The sequence below is a fragment of the Zosterops lateralis genome (assembly GCF_965231275.1).
Source record: "Zosterops lateralis genome assembly, chromosome: 5".
Classification (NCBI taxonomy): Eukaryota; Metazoa; Chordata; class Aves; order Passeriformes; family Zosteropidae; genus Zosterops; species Zosterops lateralis.
In genome coordinates, this window is record NC_139766.1 from 32,965,452 (window position 1) to 32,982,722 (window position 17,271).

The 17,271-nt window shown below is 37.8% G+C and overlaps 1 protein-coding gene across 3 annotated transcripts in view; it reads right to left on the reverse strand.

Annotated features, from left to right (window-relative positions):
- TENM3 (teneurin transmembrane protein 3) overlaps positions 1-17,271 on the reverse strand; it is a gene marked incomplete at its 5' end in the record, with an annotated part of 114,659 nt that overhangs the window by 76,309 nt on the left and 21,079 nt on the right. For all 3 annotated transcript variants that reach the window (XM_083860883.1, XM_083860882.1, XM_083860881.1), the window contains 6 exons: positions 1,720-1,905; positions 4,792-4,992; positions 6,314-6,508; positions 6,654-6,755; positions 7,285-7,495; positions 13,964-14,178. In XM_083860883.1, the coding sequence (XP_083717009.1) occupies positions 1,720-1,905; positions 4,792-4,992; positions 6,314-6,508; positions 6,654-6,755; positions 7,285-7,495; positions 13,964-14,178 (1,110 nt within the window). The remainder of the gene's footprint in view (positions 1-1,719; positions 1,906-4,791; positions 4,993-6,313; positions 6,509-6,653; positions 6,756-7,284; positions 7,496-13,963; positions 14,179-17,271) is intronic.

Genomic DNA, 17,271 nt, shown 5'->3' on the forward strand with positions numbered 1-17,271 from the left:
CTCTTCTAAAAAAGAAAACCTTGCCTCATCTTCTGGGGAGCAATGATGTGGGTATTAACTGATACAGTTGTAACAGGCTCTCATTTTCTCTGTCCTCAAAGCTCCTGCCACTGCTTCTCACAACCGAAGTAGAGCACCACCACCTGCCCCTCAGCCAGAGCTGTAAAATACCTGGGAGTACAGTTTGGGTTTTGCTATTTTCTAGATACTTATGTCTCTGTTATGGCTTAGCTGTGCTAACAGATTCAGAGTTAGAGCCCTTCCAAAACTTCCACAAAAGTTAAAATTCTTCAGGCTCTTTTTGGCTTGTGGCAAAAGCAAATCATGCTACATTCACATCCATCAGCTCCACTGCAGTTAGACTTACTGTCCTATCCTGTTGCTTCAGCTACATCACCTCTTTTAACCATCTCTCCTACATCTATCCAAACACAAAACTATGTGGGATTTTTTACTTACTGGACTTTTTTTTTATTATTCAGATTATCCATGATTTCCTCATCATTCAGTGTTATGCTTGCCTTTGTCTGACCTGTGGCTACATTGCTTATTGCCAATTCAATTCACCTCAAAGTGTTTAGCCATGATGTTTCTCATACTTGGGAGATGTGCCCCATAAATACTTCAGTCACGTAGTTACTCCTGTCACAAGCCTCTAATGAGCTCCATGCAATGCTGTCCACTCACCAAAGTACAAACTAGTCATCTCTTTCATGTAGACCATTGCCAGCTCCTCTGCCTGTGCCTCCTACCTGTTGTCATGTGGAAGTTTTTCCTGTGGTTCTGCTGAGATAAAAATGGGCACTGGATGGGACTCTACTCCACTGTTACAGACCTGCAGCATCTGGCACAAAGGGGAATTAGTGTGGAAGGGAATTTCCTAGCACTACAGTTCCATGTTTTCTCAGTCCTCCTATTTACATGCATGATTTCTCATGCTAGCTCACTGACAAAACCTGTGTGGTGGAGAAGGATATCCTGCTCTATATGGGACATATAGACTATATGGACTATATATGGACTATATGGACTGTAAATTACTGGGTAAGAAAAGCTCCACTGATAATGATATAGTAACTTCCAAAGGTTTTCAGGCACCAGAACTAACTTGGTTACAGAAACACAGAAGCTGTAATAAGGATGGCTTCTTCTCAATCAGCTGTATTAAACTGCTGTTACTTTATTAACAAATAAGAAATTTGATAGTATTCTAAAATAGAACATTATGTTGACAGGAAGATAATTTTGGGCAGTTAGATCACATTTATTACATGGTGGAAGTGACATTTTTATGTAGGCAAGTCACTTTTTAGTGCTTCTTCTCCTTAAAAGAAAAAAAAAGAAAGAAAAACAATAAGAAGCTTCATTTCCAAAAGGCGTAAAGCTATCAGATAAAAATAGAAAAGCACAAATCAAATAGTATATTTACTGTTCAAAATAAAAGTAACCTCCCCTCTATGAAAGGCAGTTAAAGGAAAAAGATTGAAGAGGAAATACTTCCACCTTCTTTTCATGGCAAACTAGGTATGAAGAACTGATGAGCCATTATATAACCATTTCCTTTCTTAAGATACCAACTCTTTTTCACAGACTGACACATGCAAATATTCCCTTTGAAGAAACACTCTTCAAAGCAACACGCTCCTTATTGAGAGGCGGCCAGCAGCGCTGGCAGCGTGAATTTTGCAGCGAGGAGAGGGTAAAGCATAGGCAGCCTACCAATGGTACAGTGCTCTCCGTTCCATCCCTGGCTACATTCACACTTGCCGTCCTTACAGGTGCCGTGCTCGGCGCAGCGGGGGTGGCAGGCCCGCTGGTTGCAGGCTGTGCCCGTCCAGCCCTCCTCGCAGCGACAGGTGCCGCCCATGCACACGCCGTGCGCACCGCAGTCCGCCGGGCAGAGCTCTGCACAGAGAGGGAGGCACGACAGAGGGGATGCATTCATTAGAAACGCTAAATTTTTATTCAACATGTGAAGAATGAGAAAGGCAAAATCTTTGAAAGTTAAATCAAAGGAATTCACTGTGAAAGACATTTTCGCGTAAGATTCAATGGAACAGAGAGCACAGAGTTTTAGCTCTTTGCTAATGCTCTTTTGGTTAGCCGCCAGACTTTAGTGATGTTTAAGTGTTCACAGCCCTTTTGCTAGCTTGCAGTAATTTTCAAGCATGCTTCCTTGTGGTCACATATGTCTTAAGAGTAACTTTTTGTGTCTTAGATTATATGGCACTCAGACCTACCAGAAGTTACACTGCACTCACAGTGACGAAATGTAACATACACCCAGATCATTATCTGTAGAGAGTGAAAATTTAGTATGACGAAGTTCAAATCAGCAAGGTTTCCCCTCCATACTCTTCTCCCTGCTTTCTTTCAAAGTTAAAATGTGCCATTTCTGACACATTTTTCATTATAAAGAATCATCCTTACTGAGACAAATTAGCACTATGCTGACACCCTGACACATCTGTAAAGTATAAAAGATCATTTTACTCCTTTACTTTGGGTAAATTTGTATCAGTGACAGCTATGAACAGTCTGGTTTCAATAACGCTTTGTTAAAAAAAATAAATCAACATACAGCAATTTAGCTTGTCATTTACATATAGTAACAGGATCTTGTATCTGAGAGAGTAATTGAAAAATATGGTAACAGCCAAGGTAGTCAAAGGCCATACAACACATATTAAGTCTCAGCTAATGCAAGATGATAATTTACAATGCCAGATTTTGCATTTACCATTTTGGTTCATTTAGTCAGACTCCAGCAAACTTTACTTCTGCTAAGCAGAAAACAGAAAAACAAAGAGATACAATGCAGCCTGAGGCACTTGTTTAGTTTCTTTGGCATACAGCTATCTGTAGCCATGTATGGTTCATAGAAATGCTACATTTAGGGTTTTTTTTTTCTTGTAAAAGATAGCAAGCCATTCAGTAATAAAAGATCGAAATTATTTTTAACAGCAAAAGAGACTTGCATTCAGTGCAAGAAAGGTTTCCAGATTCCTGATGAACAGTGTTTTTCTCCCTGCTGTCTCAAACTGCTGTGGAACATTAAAGACATTATCAAGGAGCTGTGACATTTCCCATAAGAAACAGCCCAAAACCTTTATGGAGAAAGACAGCTGTAATTTCCCCCTCCTTTCCCCTCCACCAACTATATAGCATTTTATATCTACTTCGAATTAAATTTTTGATTAAAAGATGCAAGATGGTTTGATTAAGTTCAGAGTCACAAAACATCACTGCAGCTCTGAGAAAGAAAGGTTTATTTCTCTTCAATCTAATCAATTTTTCATTAGGGTGAAGGTGTTTATCAGCCTTTAGCACACTAGCTTTGAGCAAGGTGCGTCAATCTTTGTAATGAATTTATTAATTAGAGTTAATTTAATTGAAGTGGAATTGAAGGGCTAATTAATGGACAAACTGCTGATGAAGATAGAGGAAAGCTCTGCTGATTCCAAACCTATAAAGTCCTCTGACGGAAATAACTCATTCTTTCTTCATCTAACAGCTTAACAACATGTTTATGGGTAAGATTTTCTTTTTTAGTGTACTCCACTGAAGGTCATTTTGCACAGCTTTAGCAAATAATCTCTGCATGTTTTTACAAACATTCTTTTCTGAGTCTGACACACTTGAGATATTTGAAATCAGAAACATTTTCTATTATTTTAATGACAAATTATTCCATGAAACATAAGTAAAAGATGGAGCATAACTGGTCACCAAAAGAAGCGTAGAGGACGTGTCAGTAAATAGGGGATCCATGTTTTGCCTGAGAACTAGACGGTCTAATACAAATAGCCATTTTTAGTGCTAGAAACAGAAAAGGATTTTTTTTCTAAACAAATTTCACAGAAGACAACATTTTCTTCTCTTTGTCACTTTTTCTTGCATGTTTGGAACTCTATCACTCTCGTATGCATAAACCATTATGAAGCATCACAGATCCTGGTCAGGAAGTACATTTGTTTTAAAAAGATGGTTCTTCATGAAAAAGTTATATTTATTCATAAGCTGGCATGAACCCAGCTAGCCCATGTGTTCAGTTTTCATTAACAAAACGTCTGAGTTCTTAGATGAACTACTTTAGACAAATACATGTCTCACAGTTAGACATGATTTCTTTTTTGATATGTGGCTACCAAACAAGATTCTAAAAACTCATATTTGTCAAAAAGCTGCTGTCATACTTCATAAATATTTAGATTCTGCTCTCTGTGCTAGTACCTCTAGTTTTCTCCTTTTGTTTCTAAGCTCAGACTATGATTTTAATAAGCTCAGTTCCATATTTCAAGAAATTCCTCTGCTTCTTCACTCTTACCAACTCCTTCCACCCTGGCAGCTTGCACCCTGCCTCGAAAGCTGTTTAAGACTCATTCTTGCATTCCCTTTGCCTTTGAACTTGGATGCTATCTGTTTTTCAGGAAAAATACCTCAAATTCTTAAAACATCAAATGTCCCTGTTTTCACTAGTGCAGTTTTAATTTTTTAAGTATATGTATTAGGAAATATCCGTATCATGTAAAGAACATTCTGAACTTGCTTGTGAAATACCTGAAGTTACCAGATGAAGGCAGCTAAAAGATACAAACAAATACATTGATTTTCAAATCCTTCAACCTCATCAATTATTTTGAGCCTTTGAATCAATTTACAGTTCATGCTGAAGTCAACTCAAAGAGATCAATCAGCTCAGCAGGTCAGGTCCTAACACAATAATGTCATTAAAATGCTGCTATTCAAGACATTAACATTTTATAAAATGCCAGGGCTTTTAACTCTTACCATTGGAGCAATCTGGACCTGTCCAGTTGGGGTCACAGGTGCAGCTGCCACTCTCTTGAAGGTAGGTGCCATGACCAGAGCACTGGTCAGAGCACATTGTCTTCAGGATTTCACAGTTGTTGCCACCCCAGCCTGGATTGCAGTGGCACTCACCGTGGATGCACACACCATGGCTGGAGCAGGCTGGGTCCAAGCAATCCGCTGCAGGGAGATGAGAAAGAGCAGCTTAAACTGGTCAGTCCTAACAACAGTAATCAATCCATAGGTGCTAATGGCACTTCTGGGCTTAATTCACATTTCAAGACCTTATGAAATAGGCAGCATTGCACCCATCTTGAAAGTAAACATTAGTAGGCTGAATCTGGAAAGTTCATCTTTCTTTCATTGCAATGAATGAGGAAAAGACTAAGTGGACTTAAGATCTCTTTGTGCCAGCCTTCCTCATCTGGCTACAAGGTAAATCACTCTTTGTTGTCACTTCTTGCATAGCTGCAATTTTCCTTGCAAGAACACCTCCCTTTCACACCACTTTCTGATCCTGTAAATTTTGAGCATGCACATAACCAACACCGAGACAATAACAGGTTACCACTGAATCAATGGAGAATCTTTCAAGGTTTGCTCATTTTTCTGAATTATAGCAAGATTGGCTTTGGGTCTGGAGCAACTTTTCTTGACTCTGCCTAATCAAAATTAGTAAGTGTTGGATTCTCTGCAGCACTCTTCTCTGGTACAACTGACCCAATTCACTGCTATATAGTTTTGACTGCTCTATAGGACCCCCAAACTGTTTCAGAAATCAGTGAGTTGCATACTGTCTCTCTTAATTCACTTGTACTTTAGATTGTGAGATTTAATTTAGCAATTTGACTCAATAAAATGTTACACTTGTAGGGTCAATGGTCTGAAAATTTAATTCCAGAGACTTAATTGCATTACTTTTTGTGTGGAGATCAATAAAATCAATTTGATTGGGGAAGAAAATAGCGGTTTTTACTCCCTAAAAAAACAGAATGGAAAATGAACCACATTTTGCAGCATAACAGAATAAATATTATTACGCACATCTCTGGAATACAAGAGTAATGCATCATTTTCCCCCATGATGCATTTAAATCAGCACTTTCCACAATCTGGTCAGTAGAAAAGACTACTAACAAATGCAATAAATTAATGATCACTCTATACTTGGAAAATTCAGTAAGAATATGTGTTCCACATGCTTTCTTCTTAGCTGACTTCAGCCAGACAAAACCCCAATATACTTGCAAGCAAAAATGTTACATGCATGTTACTTTGAATTTTCCCACTGCTTACTTGAGAATAAATAAAATACAATAATTCTGTAGAATTCAGGGATGCTAGTGATTCCACAACTTGATTTGTAGTATGGTAAAACGATTTTTGAAGAAACAGGGTTAGTGCATAAGATCTAAATCTAGAAAAAATTACGGAGCTGGATGTGCCAGCTGTTAACGTGACCAACAACAGCTGGTGCTGGCATAAATAGTTACTCATTTACCTTCTTCACAGTTTTCTCCTTTGTACCCAGAGTTGCAGGCACAAGAGCCCATGATGCAAATGCCCCGTCCCCCACACTGGGGATCGATGCACTGACTTGTAGGCACGTCACACTCGGTGCCCTTCCAGCCACTGTAACACAGGCAGCGTCCTTTGGAGTACTGCCCATTGCCACTGCACAGCACTGGGCAGGCTGCTGTGGAACAGAACACGACACAACAATCAAAATAAAGATCCTCACCAAAGCTTTATAAAGAAGAACATCTGAGATGTTGCTTTTCTGATGTATTTGTCTTCACGCTCACTTAAACTGACTTGAGAAAAGCATTGGGTTGATTTACCTCTTGAACAATCGGGGCCCAGAAACCCAGGAAAACAATGGCAGGATCCAGAAACACATTCACCGTTACCATGGCAATTTCGGGGGCATTCCACCACAGACTCTAAAAGGAAAAAGAGAAGGATAATTCACAGGTGTCCACTGCATGAAGTACCTACCATCTGAGCCACTACCGACAGCTTGTTCTCACTGCAAGGTAAGTGTTTACATTTGTTCTGTTTGAAGAGCACCAATAGCTGTGATTCTCTACTGCTGATGCCCCCACTATGTTAGGACATTATATTCCAACAAAAAGGCTAAAATGATAAGTGTAAAACTACATGAGCTCCATACTTAAAATCTAGTCCTGTGCCATTTAATAAGTACTTCAAAACAGCATCCTCCTTTCAAGCACTGTTTCACTAGACATACTTATGCCTTAGACTAGGAAATTAAAACCCTTATGCTTTAGATCAAGAAATTAAAATATATACTCTGTTTTATTCTGAGTAGCAAAAGAAACACTTAAATGGAAAATCTGCAAAAAAAAAAAAAAAAAGTCCGATTCTTTAACTATGAAAACCTATCTATGAATTCCTAAAAAACCTGACCCCAAGCTAGCATTTGGTAAGAGCTTTAAAGATTGTGCTTACCTATAATTATGGTATTAAAAGACACCTGCTCTGCATTTTTCCCATCATTATAAAAGGCCAGGTGCCAGATGCCAGAATCCAAATACTGGATAAAACCTGCCTCGTGGAGACTGACAGACCTCGCCTGCCGTCCTGCTCGCTCCGACTCCAGCAGGTTGCGTTGCTCCCTTGCAATCAGCCGGCTGCCGTCCAGGAGCTCCACAAAGTCATACTGCAACCAAACACAGATGGCAGCTGGACAAGTCACGGGATGACCATGGCACCACCCTGACAATATGCTTATATTTAGCCCAAGAGTTTCCTTTTGGAGCAGGGAAACAAGAGCTGAAACCAAGCCTTTCTTATTTCTTTGCTCCTTGCTAAGCATTCAAACAAAATTAGCAACTAGTTCTCATGCTTATTAGAAAGACTTCTTCATTAGAAAGTGGCCAATGAACCCATTACATACACTGAGGGAAGAACATAGCAATTGAAATGAGTCTGCAGTCATGACTGGCACCTTAATTACAGCTGAGAGTCAACTTTCAAACTGTGTTACATACATATGGGCTAACATCCAGTATATATATCCTAATATCCCAATACCCAATACCAATAATCCACTTTTCTTCATTTAATTTCAGAGGAAGGATTAACTGCTCAATCCCCTTTTGTACAGTCTGGGATTTTGGAGAAAGGGGAGCAAGAGCTTACGTTCTCATCACAGAAGCTCAAAACAGGAGATGGAAATTGGAAAAGCTTGCAACCATCAAAAGTGACAAATTGACCAAGCCCTGTGGTACCTCAGGTCAATGGACTGCACATACTGTATTTTAACAACTGCCATGGGGCTTGGAAAATGTAGCAGCATCTCAGCTTTTAAAACAAGCAAACTCACAACACAAGTTTTTATGCCTATTTATGTACCTTAACTAGGGCTAATGGCACCTGGAGGGCTAAAACTGCTCCAGGCCCTACACTGATTTTACACTATCTGGAGTCTGTTCTCATGGCTTGAAAGTTGTCTTCTGCATGTTGAACATGTAAAGATCAATTTGTATAGAGGAAAATTAAACAGGTAGGAAAATTGAAGAGCAATCTTGCTTATGGTAGAGGGTCTCTGCTTTTACTGCTAAGACTGTTCTAAGTTTCACTTCTACTGTGACATGTTTATTATATGAAGTGAATTGTGGCACATAAATCTTCAATCTTTCCACATGTTGAAGATCTCTCTCAAATGAAATTACATTCAGGGCCTATTAAAGTAAAGGCCAGCATGTGGAACCACTGATTCACCTGAGCTGGGATAAGATCAGTTCCCAGGACCAGAGGGTCAGTGATTTTACACCCTGACTTGTGACCTTCAGACACCGCTCCTGGGACACAACAAAAATATGATAGCCTTTGTCCTGGAACAAGGGCTTAGAGTTCTTATGTTCTCTTCTTGAAATCGCAGGCCAAAATTCACTGGCATTGTAAGACTGCTCCTCCCCAGTAATCAGAACCATCTTCCCACCAGCCAGGATGTGAAGGAAATGCACAGTTAATATGATTCTATCAACACCCAAGACACTTTCCCAGCTATGTCTGAATGAGCAGAATAGAACATAATGTGATTAGGATGCACAGAAGCCAGTGCCTCAGCAGCTTTGTATGTGCTGCACCACATGGAAACGAATGCGATCGTTTTGGGACAGCAATTATTCAAAACCATTCAACACTCTCATTTGTCAGAGAATTAAATATTTATCTTATTTTGGGAGAGAGAGAAAAACAATTTTGGCTTTTTTTCACTCCTGCCTCTCTCGTGGTTTTAATATTTTTAAAAAGGGAAGGCTCAGAGAGTTCTGAGTTTTAACAGGTCATTCATAGACAGTAGTTCTGACTTTGTAATTTCTATATGGCAAAAGACCACTTTTGTAGCAGGACAATCTCAGATTGAAACTGTGTTTTTGATACAGGAACAAGTGGTTACACCACTTGATTGGTCACTAATGGCTGACAGGCACAGTACAATTCACGATTTTGTATTTGTAATGTGGTAAGGACATATGCTGTTATCAGAACACCATTTTAGACTACACTTAAAAAGCCATACAAAAGGGAATTTACTGTTCATTCTGTCCTCCAACAAAAAACCAATAATTGATCTTAACTAACCCTTTTAAAGGCTGGTTTTTTATATTTGGGACATGGCAACAAAAACAGACTGGAGAAACAATTATTATCATAAGCAAAACCATACCAATTTTATTTTCCTCCTATGAGGATAAATTAATTTCCTTTATATTGAGTGTAAATGTGATGATTTGCCCTACCATTCCACACAGTTTTGCTTTAAACCAAAGTCTCTGTTTTATTCTTAAAATTCTCTTTAAATAAACATATTGATTCTCTGGCTGCAATGGAACTGACATTTTTAGAAAGTGTCACAAAGACTTTCAGGCTTGCATTGATTGGGTTTTGAATGGACAGCCACCGTCAATTACTTCTGGTTGATTTATTTATGATTCCCCAGAAAGAGAACTATGCATCTCAGATCAGTCTGTGACACACAAATAGTAGCTGGGCTTGAGACTAATTTTGGCACCTAAAGAGAATACAGCAAAGCAACCAGAAATTCTGTCCTGAATACGATACATCAAACCATTTCCTATATGCCATATCCCTATTATTTTGGGTTATGGGACAAAACAGGAGTTAAATTTTCTGCATTCTGTTATTGTTTAATAGGAGAATTCTAAGCGGTTGATAGGAATAGTTTATATACACTTCATCCTATTACAAGAGAAGGGTGTAAACTAACGTTTTTTGAGATCTCTCTCAAGCTTATTTTTATCATACTTTCATTATGTCCCCTGCAATGGTAGGATAATTGGCACCAGAGGATGTACAGTTAGGGACAGATATTGACTATAGTGTCCTCTTACTTGCTGTCAGGTTTTAACTGGGTACAAAAACGAGGTGGGTAAACAGGCAAAGGGTACAGGAGAGAAGTGGAGAACAAGGTGGCAGATGTAAAAGGCAGGTTTTGCATTACAGTCAAAGGTGACAGTGGAGAGAAGGCAGACATTGGTAGAAATACCGAGGGTGTAGAGAGGGAGCTAAAGAAAATTGTGCTGTGTGGTTACACATGTAGGGTATCACAGGCATATGAGCAAAGATTTTGGAGGACAGGTGACAAGGCAACTTTACAAATGCTGGCAGAGTGCAGGAAGTAATGAGTTCTCTACGATTTAACATAAGATCTGAAAATTCAAATACTGACGTTTGAGAAACAAGCAGCAGTTGCTCATTTGCATAAATTTTGTTATTAGCACTTGTCATTCTGTGACTAGAAGATAAGGGCAGATAGCATTCAGGAGACACAGACATGAAGTGATATGTGTGAGTGAGATCCTACTTTTCAAAGTCCTCATGAAACAGCCCTAGCTTTACACATCCAGAGATGGGCTCTGAGCCAACTTTTGTCATTACAGGATGAGATCTTTGAGCTATGGTAGACAGATTATGGAAATCTGAGGTCAATAACTTAAAAAACAAAAACATCATTAAGGCATTGAATGAAACCATCATATTTAAAACCTCTTCTGTCCTGTGTTGTTCTGGTCTCCACACCTTGAAAAGGCTCCATTAAAACTGGATAACATTCAGAAAAGGATGACCAAAGGACTGAAAAAGCTTTAATAAAAAGAATGACAAAACAGGCTGGAAAAAAATACAACTCACTGGTAATACTAAATCAAGGGTGGCATGGAGAAGAAATTAATGAAAAATTCTGCCCTGCCTCTTCCAAAACACTACCAAGAGTGTGTCAAACAAAAGCTACTGTCTCAAAACACACTGAGGAATACAACGTGAGATGTGTAGTTAAGCCCTGCTGCAAATGTCACAGATGCTAAAAGCTTCCATAGATTCAAAGGTGACTATGCAAATTTACAGGAAAAAATAATCTATTAAAGGTTTGTAGACAAATCAAAGACAGCACCTTTGACTCAGCAAGGTCCTTCAGCCTTAAAACTCTGGAGGCCAAAAGTATATTATGGGAAGAACAACTACAGTGCTATCACGCTGCTTTATTAATCTCTGCTCATGGCCCCCATCACAGACAGAAGGCTAGATGAGACTTTGACCAAACTCAGCATGGGTATTCAGGTGTTTGTCTGCTATGTTCCTGTGACACTTGGAGCCACATGAGTGAGCTGCCTTGTCTCATGGACAGGATGGAAGTGAAGGATGGAAGTGGAGTGGAAGGATGGAGTGAAGTCTGTCCCTGTTACCTGTGCTCAGTTTGCAGTTAGGAACTTTTGTCAGTACAAGCCATAAGAGTTAGGGGAAATGAGAAAGCAATAAATGGACTTATGCTTGTAATCCCCTCAGTGTTCTATTTCATTTGATGTCGTTTGCCAGAATACTTTATTATGTTTACATAAGCTACTTCAGTTAAATATGTATTTTACCAGGATGAGTTGTGTCTTCATCAAAGTCCTGTGTTAGAACTTTGTTGGAGAAAGGCCTGAACTGTCATGATGTATTTCATGCCTTTTTTTTTCCCCACATGAAGTAGCATGGTTGCAAATAAAACCCCAACCGCTTACTGAAACTGCATTTTTAAGAGATTACATACATGCTTTATCTCAGGCACTTAAATGGGACATCATTGGGTTCAAGGCCATATAAACATTCTGATAAACCTGTACCCTTGGGAAGCTTTAGCAGCCTTATAAGTTCACTAGGGCACTGATAAGTAAGCATGCCTAATTTTTCAATGTATCAAGTGTCAGTCAATGGTTTGTAAAAAATACTCTAATTATATACCAGGCAAAAACAGAACAAGAGAGCTTGACCTATATCCTGGGAACAGTATATCCAAAATGTCAAGCAGGACTCACATATGATTCTTTCTGTTGTATCATACTTAAACATTAGTAAGAACTTGGAGTCTGTGTAACACAGAGGACAGGAAACAGATTTAGTAGTCTCTGTCTTTTTGGATAAAGGGCACTCCTATTTCAATCTTTTGACAGGACTCAAGGAATCAAGTAAAGATCATTTTTTTAATCAACATACTTACTTGTGTAACTTCTTATGTAAATAGACAGTCTAGATCAGCTCCTTCACTTTTATTCATTCTTGCCACGCATGTATTCCCCTAACTCCTGTTATTATTGTTATGTTGAGATGGCATTTGTATTCCAAACCCCTATTTCAAATGGCTGATAGCTTTCTGAATCAATTTATTTTTTATGTTAGAATTCTGTGTGGTTGTTGCCAGCCTGAGGTTGGGTGCTCATATGTGAAGGTCTGAAGAAAATCCATTTAACCATTATTATGAAGAGCAAACTTTTAAGTAAACATGAGTGCACTTCCTGCATTCAGTAAAGTATCTGTACTTTAATGGAACTAAACTACAAAATGAAGTTAATGTAACATTCCATGACTTTAGCTGCTCTGCTGACCCTTCCTATGTGGTTTGTAAGTGTTAAGTAGGTGTAATAATTATTACTATATTAGTAATATATTTCTATATTGTGCATATTTAAAAAGTTCTGCCTGAATAAAAAAACAAAACAAAACAAAAACCAAACCTCAAAATATTAAATAGTGCAGTGGCATGAAAATCAAAAATTAATAATATGGGAATGAATTAAAATATACGAATTTTGTGGCTATGAATTTGCCATTACAACTGTGTATCAGATGTAATCAGTGAAGCTTTGATACAATTATACCATTAGGTTGCTATACTTAGATTTGTGTCCACGGCAAATCCATACACTCAAAATAAAGTCACTAAGATATTTCTCCAAATGGATAGAAGAAAATGAACTAAAATACCAATTCAGGTGGAAAGATGGATCTGAGCCAGCACTTGGAAAAATATTGTTCTGAAAGAAATTTAATCTTGGAGGGTATTAAATCTTCCAAATAATATTAATACAAATTGATGGTAAAATACCATCTGAGGCACTGATTCTCCATTTCTCCTGCCAATCGAGAAGACTATTCATTCTTTTATACTTTAACTGTTCTACCACTATGGATAAGAAGTGGGTTTTTTGTTACTAGGAACTTGACCATATGCAATAAAAGGTGTCATTAGAAATCTTCTGAGGGGCAGAACAGAATAAATCCTCTGGACTCTTAAGAACAAAGTTTCAAGACACTAGATGCCTAGTGAAGACTGCCACTTTTACAACCCCAGTTCACTGTATCTTTGTAGATATATATTTTTTCTTTTATGGTTTTATTTAGTGGGACACCAAGTTGCAAATACTGTAGTATTTGCTTGTCTTCTTGTTTGGAAATTTAGTTAATGTGCTGTTTGTAGGAACTCTCATCTCACCTTATGTGTGGCCATAAGATTCTACATTAGTTTCCTTAGGTTTTTAAAGATACATGCATATACTAAAGAATAAAAATAGCACCTATAAATTCTGCATGTAACACCTCCCTATCTGAAGCATCATTAATCAGGCAATAGAACAGCTCATAAATAAGAATACCCTGTACCCCCATTCTAGATCCCAACACAGAGTATTACAAATGTTCTGGTCATCATGTATCAACAAAGTATAAATAGTAAAAATAAAAATCAGCAAAATGGAAAAGAAGGTAATCCTGAGAGAGAAAAAAGATACAAAAGATATGAGATCATGGTTTTCAATAATGTGTTACTTTTAACGCAAGCAGTTCTCACCTGAGTGTGTGAAGGTGGTAAACCTTTTCGACCATATACTCCAATCAATGCATCTTTCTGAAGGGATATATTGAATTTTAGAAATTGTGGCTGATCAATGAAGAGTTGTGATCTCCAAAAAATCCCAGGGGGTACTTCTTGTATTGCTCTTCGGCCTATATCAAGTTCTCCAGAATCTATAGTGTTGTTTTCTTGTGCAAATCCTCCTAATTTTCCTGATGGGTTAGAATTACAAGGAGATCAGAAATTAGTGTTCCCTTCTGAATTACCTCAGAAAAGTGTTACCTGACAATCTTTTTGAATAGAAGATCCCAGGAATTCAATGATTCGGAAATAAAAAGGCAAACATACCACAAATACCTACATACTAAAAATGCCTTAGCATCTGTAAGGAGGAGCATTATGGAAACAGTTTAGAATTGACATTAAACTATTCTTTTTTTCACTACCATTTTAACAGGAGTTTCTCAAAATAAAGTCTCATATTGAACAAAAAAAAAAAAAAGGAAATGCAAAATGCAGCATACAGATTTTAAGAATAATAGATACATAAACACAAGTAGTCAAGAGAATGAATGTAATCTTTTCTACATTAAATATCAGAGCATTTATTCAATGCTAACAAATGCTGCAGCTCTGGTTGCTTATTTTTGGTTTTGTATAAGGAAGCAATGCCGTATTTAAGCGGCCAGCACGTGAAGGCGAGGCTTGAGTGAAGTAACACAAAGAAAAATGGAACTGTCATTACAGTGTTGGAGTTTGCTGTGTTTTTATCAATTCATATTTTTTTCATCAGCTAGTCTATTATAAATATTGAACTAAATCCATCAGAATGTGATAAGCATGTTCGTGTGATGCTCACTTGTTTGCATACAAGTGTTCTGAAGAGCTGACAATTCTGCCTTGTCTTTTATGTTCAAATTCTACATTATTCATCATTTGATGGAACAAACTGACACAACCTTTTTGCAAACATTTAGACTGTAAAAAAAACTGGATTAAAATCTGAAATGCCAGGTAAGGTCACGGATTGATCCTCGCCACTTTTTGCGCATCCAAGATGAACCGAGACTGCTGCTGAATTAAACAGGTACAGAAGCACTGCTGAGAGGCCTTGAGTGGGAATTTGTATCATCATCAGAGCTGTGTCACAACAACACTGCAGTCACTGAAAAGGTCTCACAGGATTATCACATTGATCAGAGTGCTGTTGAGAAGAGACAGTGAAATATCTGATCTTGAACAAACCAGTTTTTAAACGCTTTTCAGGATGAGTCTAATGCTCTTTTAAATTTGGACTTAACCTTTCATAATATCCGTGTGTTATTCTAGAAGATAGATCTGTATTCACTATTTCAGTTTATCTAAGCATTTGTTTTTTACTTCTTTCTTCAAATTTAAGCATATTGTGTTGAATAAATTCACAGGCTGATGACTGGTAATCACTAAACAATAAACTTGTTTGCTGTATTGATCTGCAACTTCCCCTATTTCTACATTTCAAATGAAAAATGGCTGCCTTGTACTACTGAAAAGATGAGCTAGACAGCTTGAGTAAATGCTGCTTATCAAACACATTAACCAGCTTCCCAGGAATGCCTGTTTCTGGGGTTCAACACTCAGCAGATAATACGATTATGGATTCTTATGTTCTTCCCTCAAAAAAGATGATTTTACTTGGTAGCCATGTGCCCCTTTAGCACCCCAACACCTCAAAACTGTCAGTAGCTGTTTGTCACCCTAAGGTTAGAGTGTTAATTATTCTTTGTTCCCTGTTGTATCTCAATGAGCATAAGAAAAATCTTCATCGTGTCATCATTGCCTTTTCATTTTCTAAATAGTAACTGTTCTTACACACAGCTTTAAATCTAAACACGAAATGTCATGTTCAACTATTAGGGTGGTTGAAATTTCTCAAATCCAAATCAGAGGATCATGATATTACCAGGGGACTAGAGAGGCATGGTACTGAAAGTTGTTCAGCTGTTGAAGTATCCAAATCAAGGCTTCATTGATTCTTTCTTACGGTTTTCAGTAACCAGTGTGATAGCACAGGGGCCCCGCTCCTCACATTTCACATCTAGTCATCACACTTTCCCTTCTGCCTAACTGCTCCCTCTTTTGTGGTTTAAAATGTGTACTCTCTGGTCTGTCTGTTGTTTAGTATTGATGCATGCTGATAAATGACCATGTACCATATTCTGCAGAGGACAGAATTTCAAGTGGGTGGAATTAACCCTGTTCTCTTGAACAGCATTTGGGGACATAAGGAAGGAAAAAGGTATTTGATATCCTTATTATTTCCTTTTATTTTTGAGGCAGTGTATAACAGGTTTTAGTTAAAAAAAATTAAAAATTATCAAGGGACAAAACCCCAACAAATGTTTATAAAATATTTACAAAAACATCAATATATCTTACACTGGCTATTGAATGCAGAAGACAATGGGATTATGAGCTGTCACTGCAGCATCAATATTCATTAACCACAGAGTAGCTTTTTGCTCTTCATTCAAAACAAGTAAGAAGAACAAAGGAAGTGATAATGACCATCTAAGTACAAGAAAAAGGCAGGAAGGTAAAGGAAATTAGAAGAAAATGTCCTACTGGAGAAGTTTCACAGGCTTACAAAGATGACAAAAGGAGTGAACTGAGCTATAACTTTTCTATGACTTGGAACTGTGATAATTTGAAAAATTTTCAATATGTCAATTGCTGGCACAGGCTTCCTCCTTCTCAGTGGTAAGGAGGTCAGATGTACCTTGTGAATGGGAAAATGGATTTTTGTGTAATGAAGCAAACACTGCATTCATCAACCATTTAAATCAAGTTTTCCATTCAAAACCTATTGATTTGGAAGCCTCTGTTAGCTGAAAGTGCACAAGCTCTTAAATGTTTTGAGAATCTAAAGGGCAACACAGAAAAAGGTCGATAAAAATAATCCCTTTATGTGGTTTGTATTTTAAAAGCTCTTACAACAAAATTAAGAAAGTTTTTTTTCTTGCTTTATATATTGGTTGGATGATTCAGACTCAACATTATATGCTAGAGACTTTGAGAAAACAAATGTACATATTATACCTGACCTGTCAAATCTGAGAGAGAAATTAAAAAATAAAGATAAGAAAACATCAACCTCTGTAGGGAAAAACCCAAGATATTCCATAGTGAGGACATCATGCCACATGAAGCTCCTTGATCATGAATCGCCTTCTAAGCCTAGCTAAGACAGAAGCTTCAAATATATGCAAATTATTCCTGAAGTGCCTTTTCTGGAGCAAAAACTTCAGAAAAAGCAATTATGATGG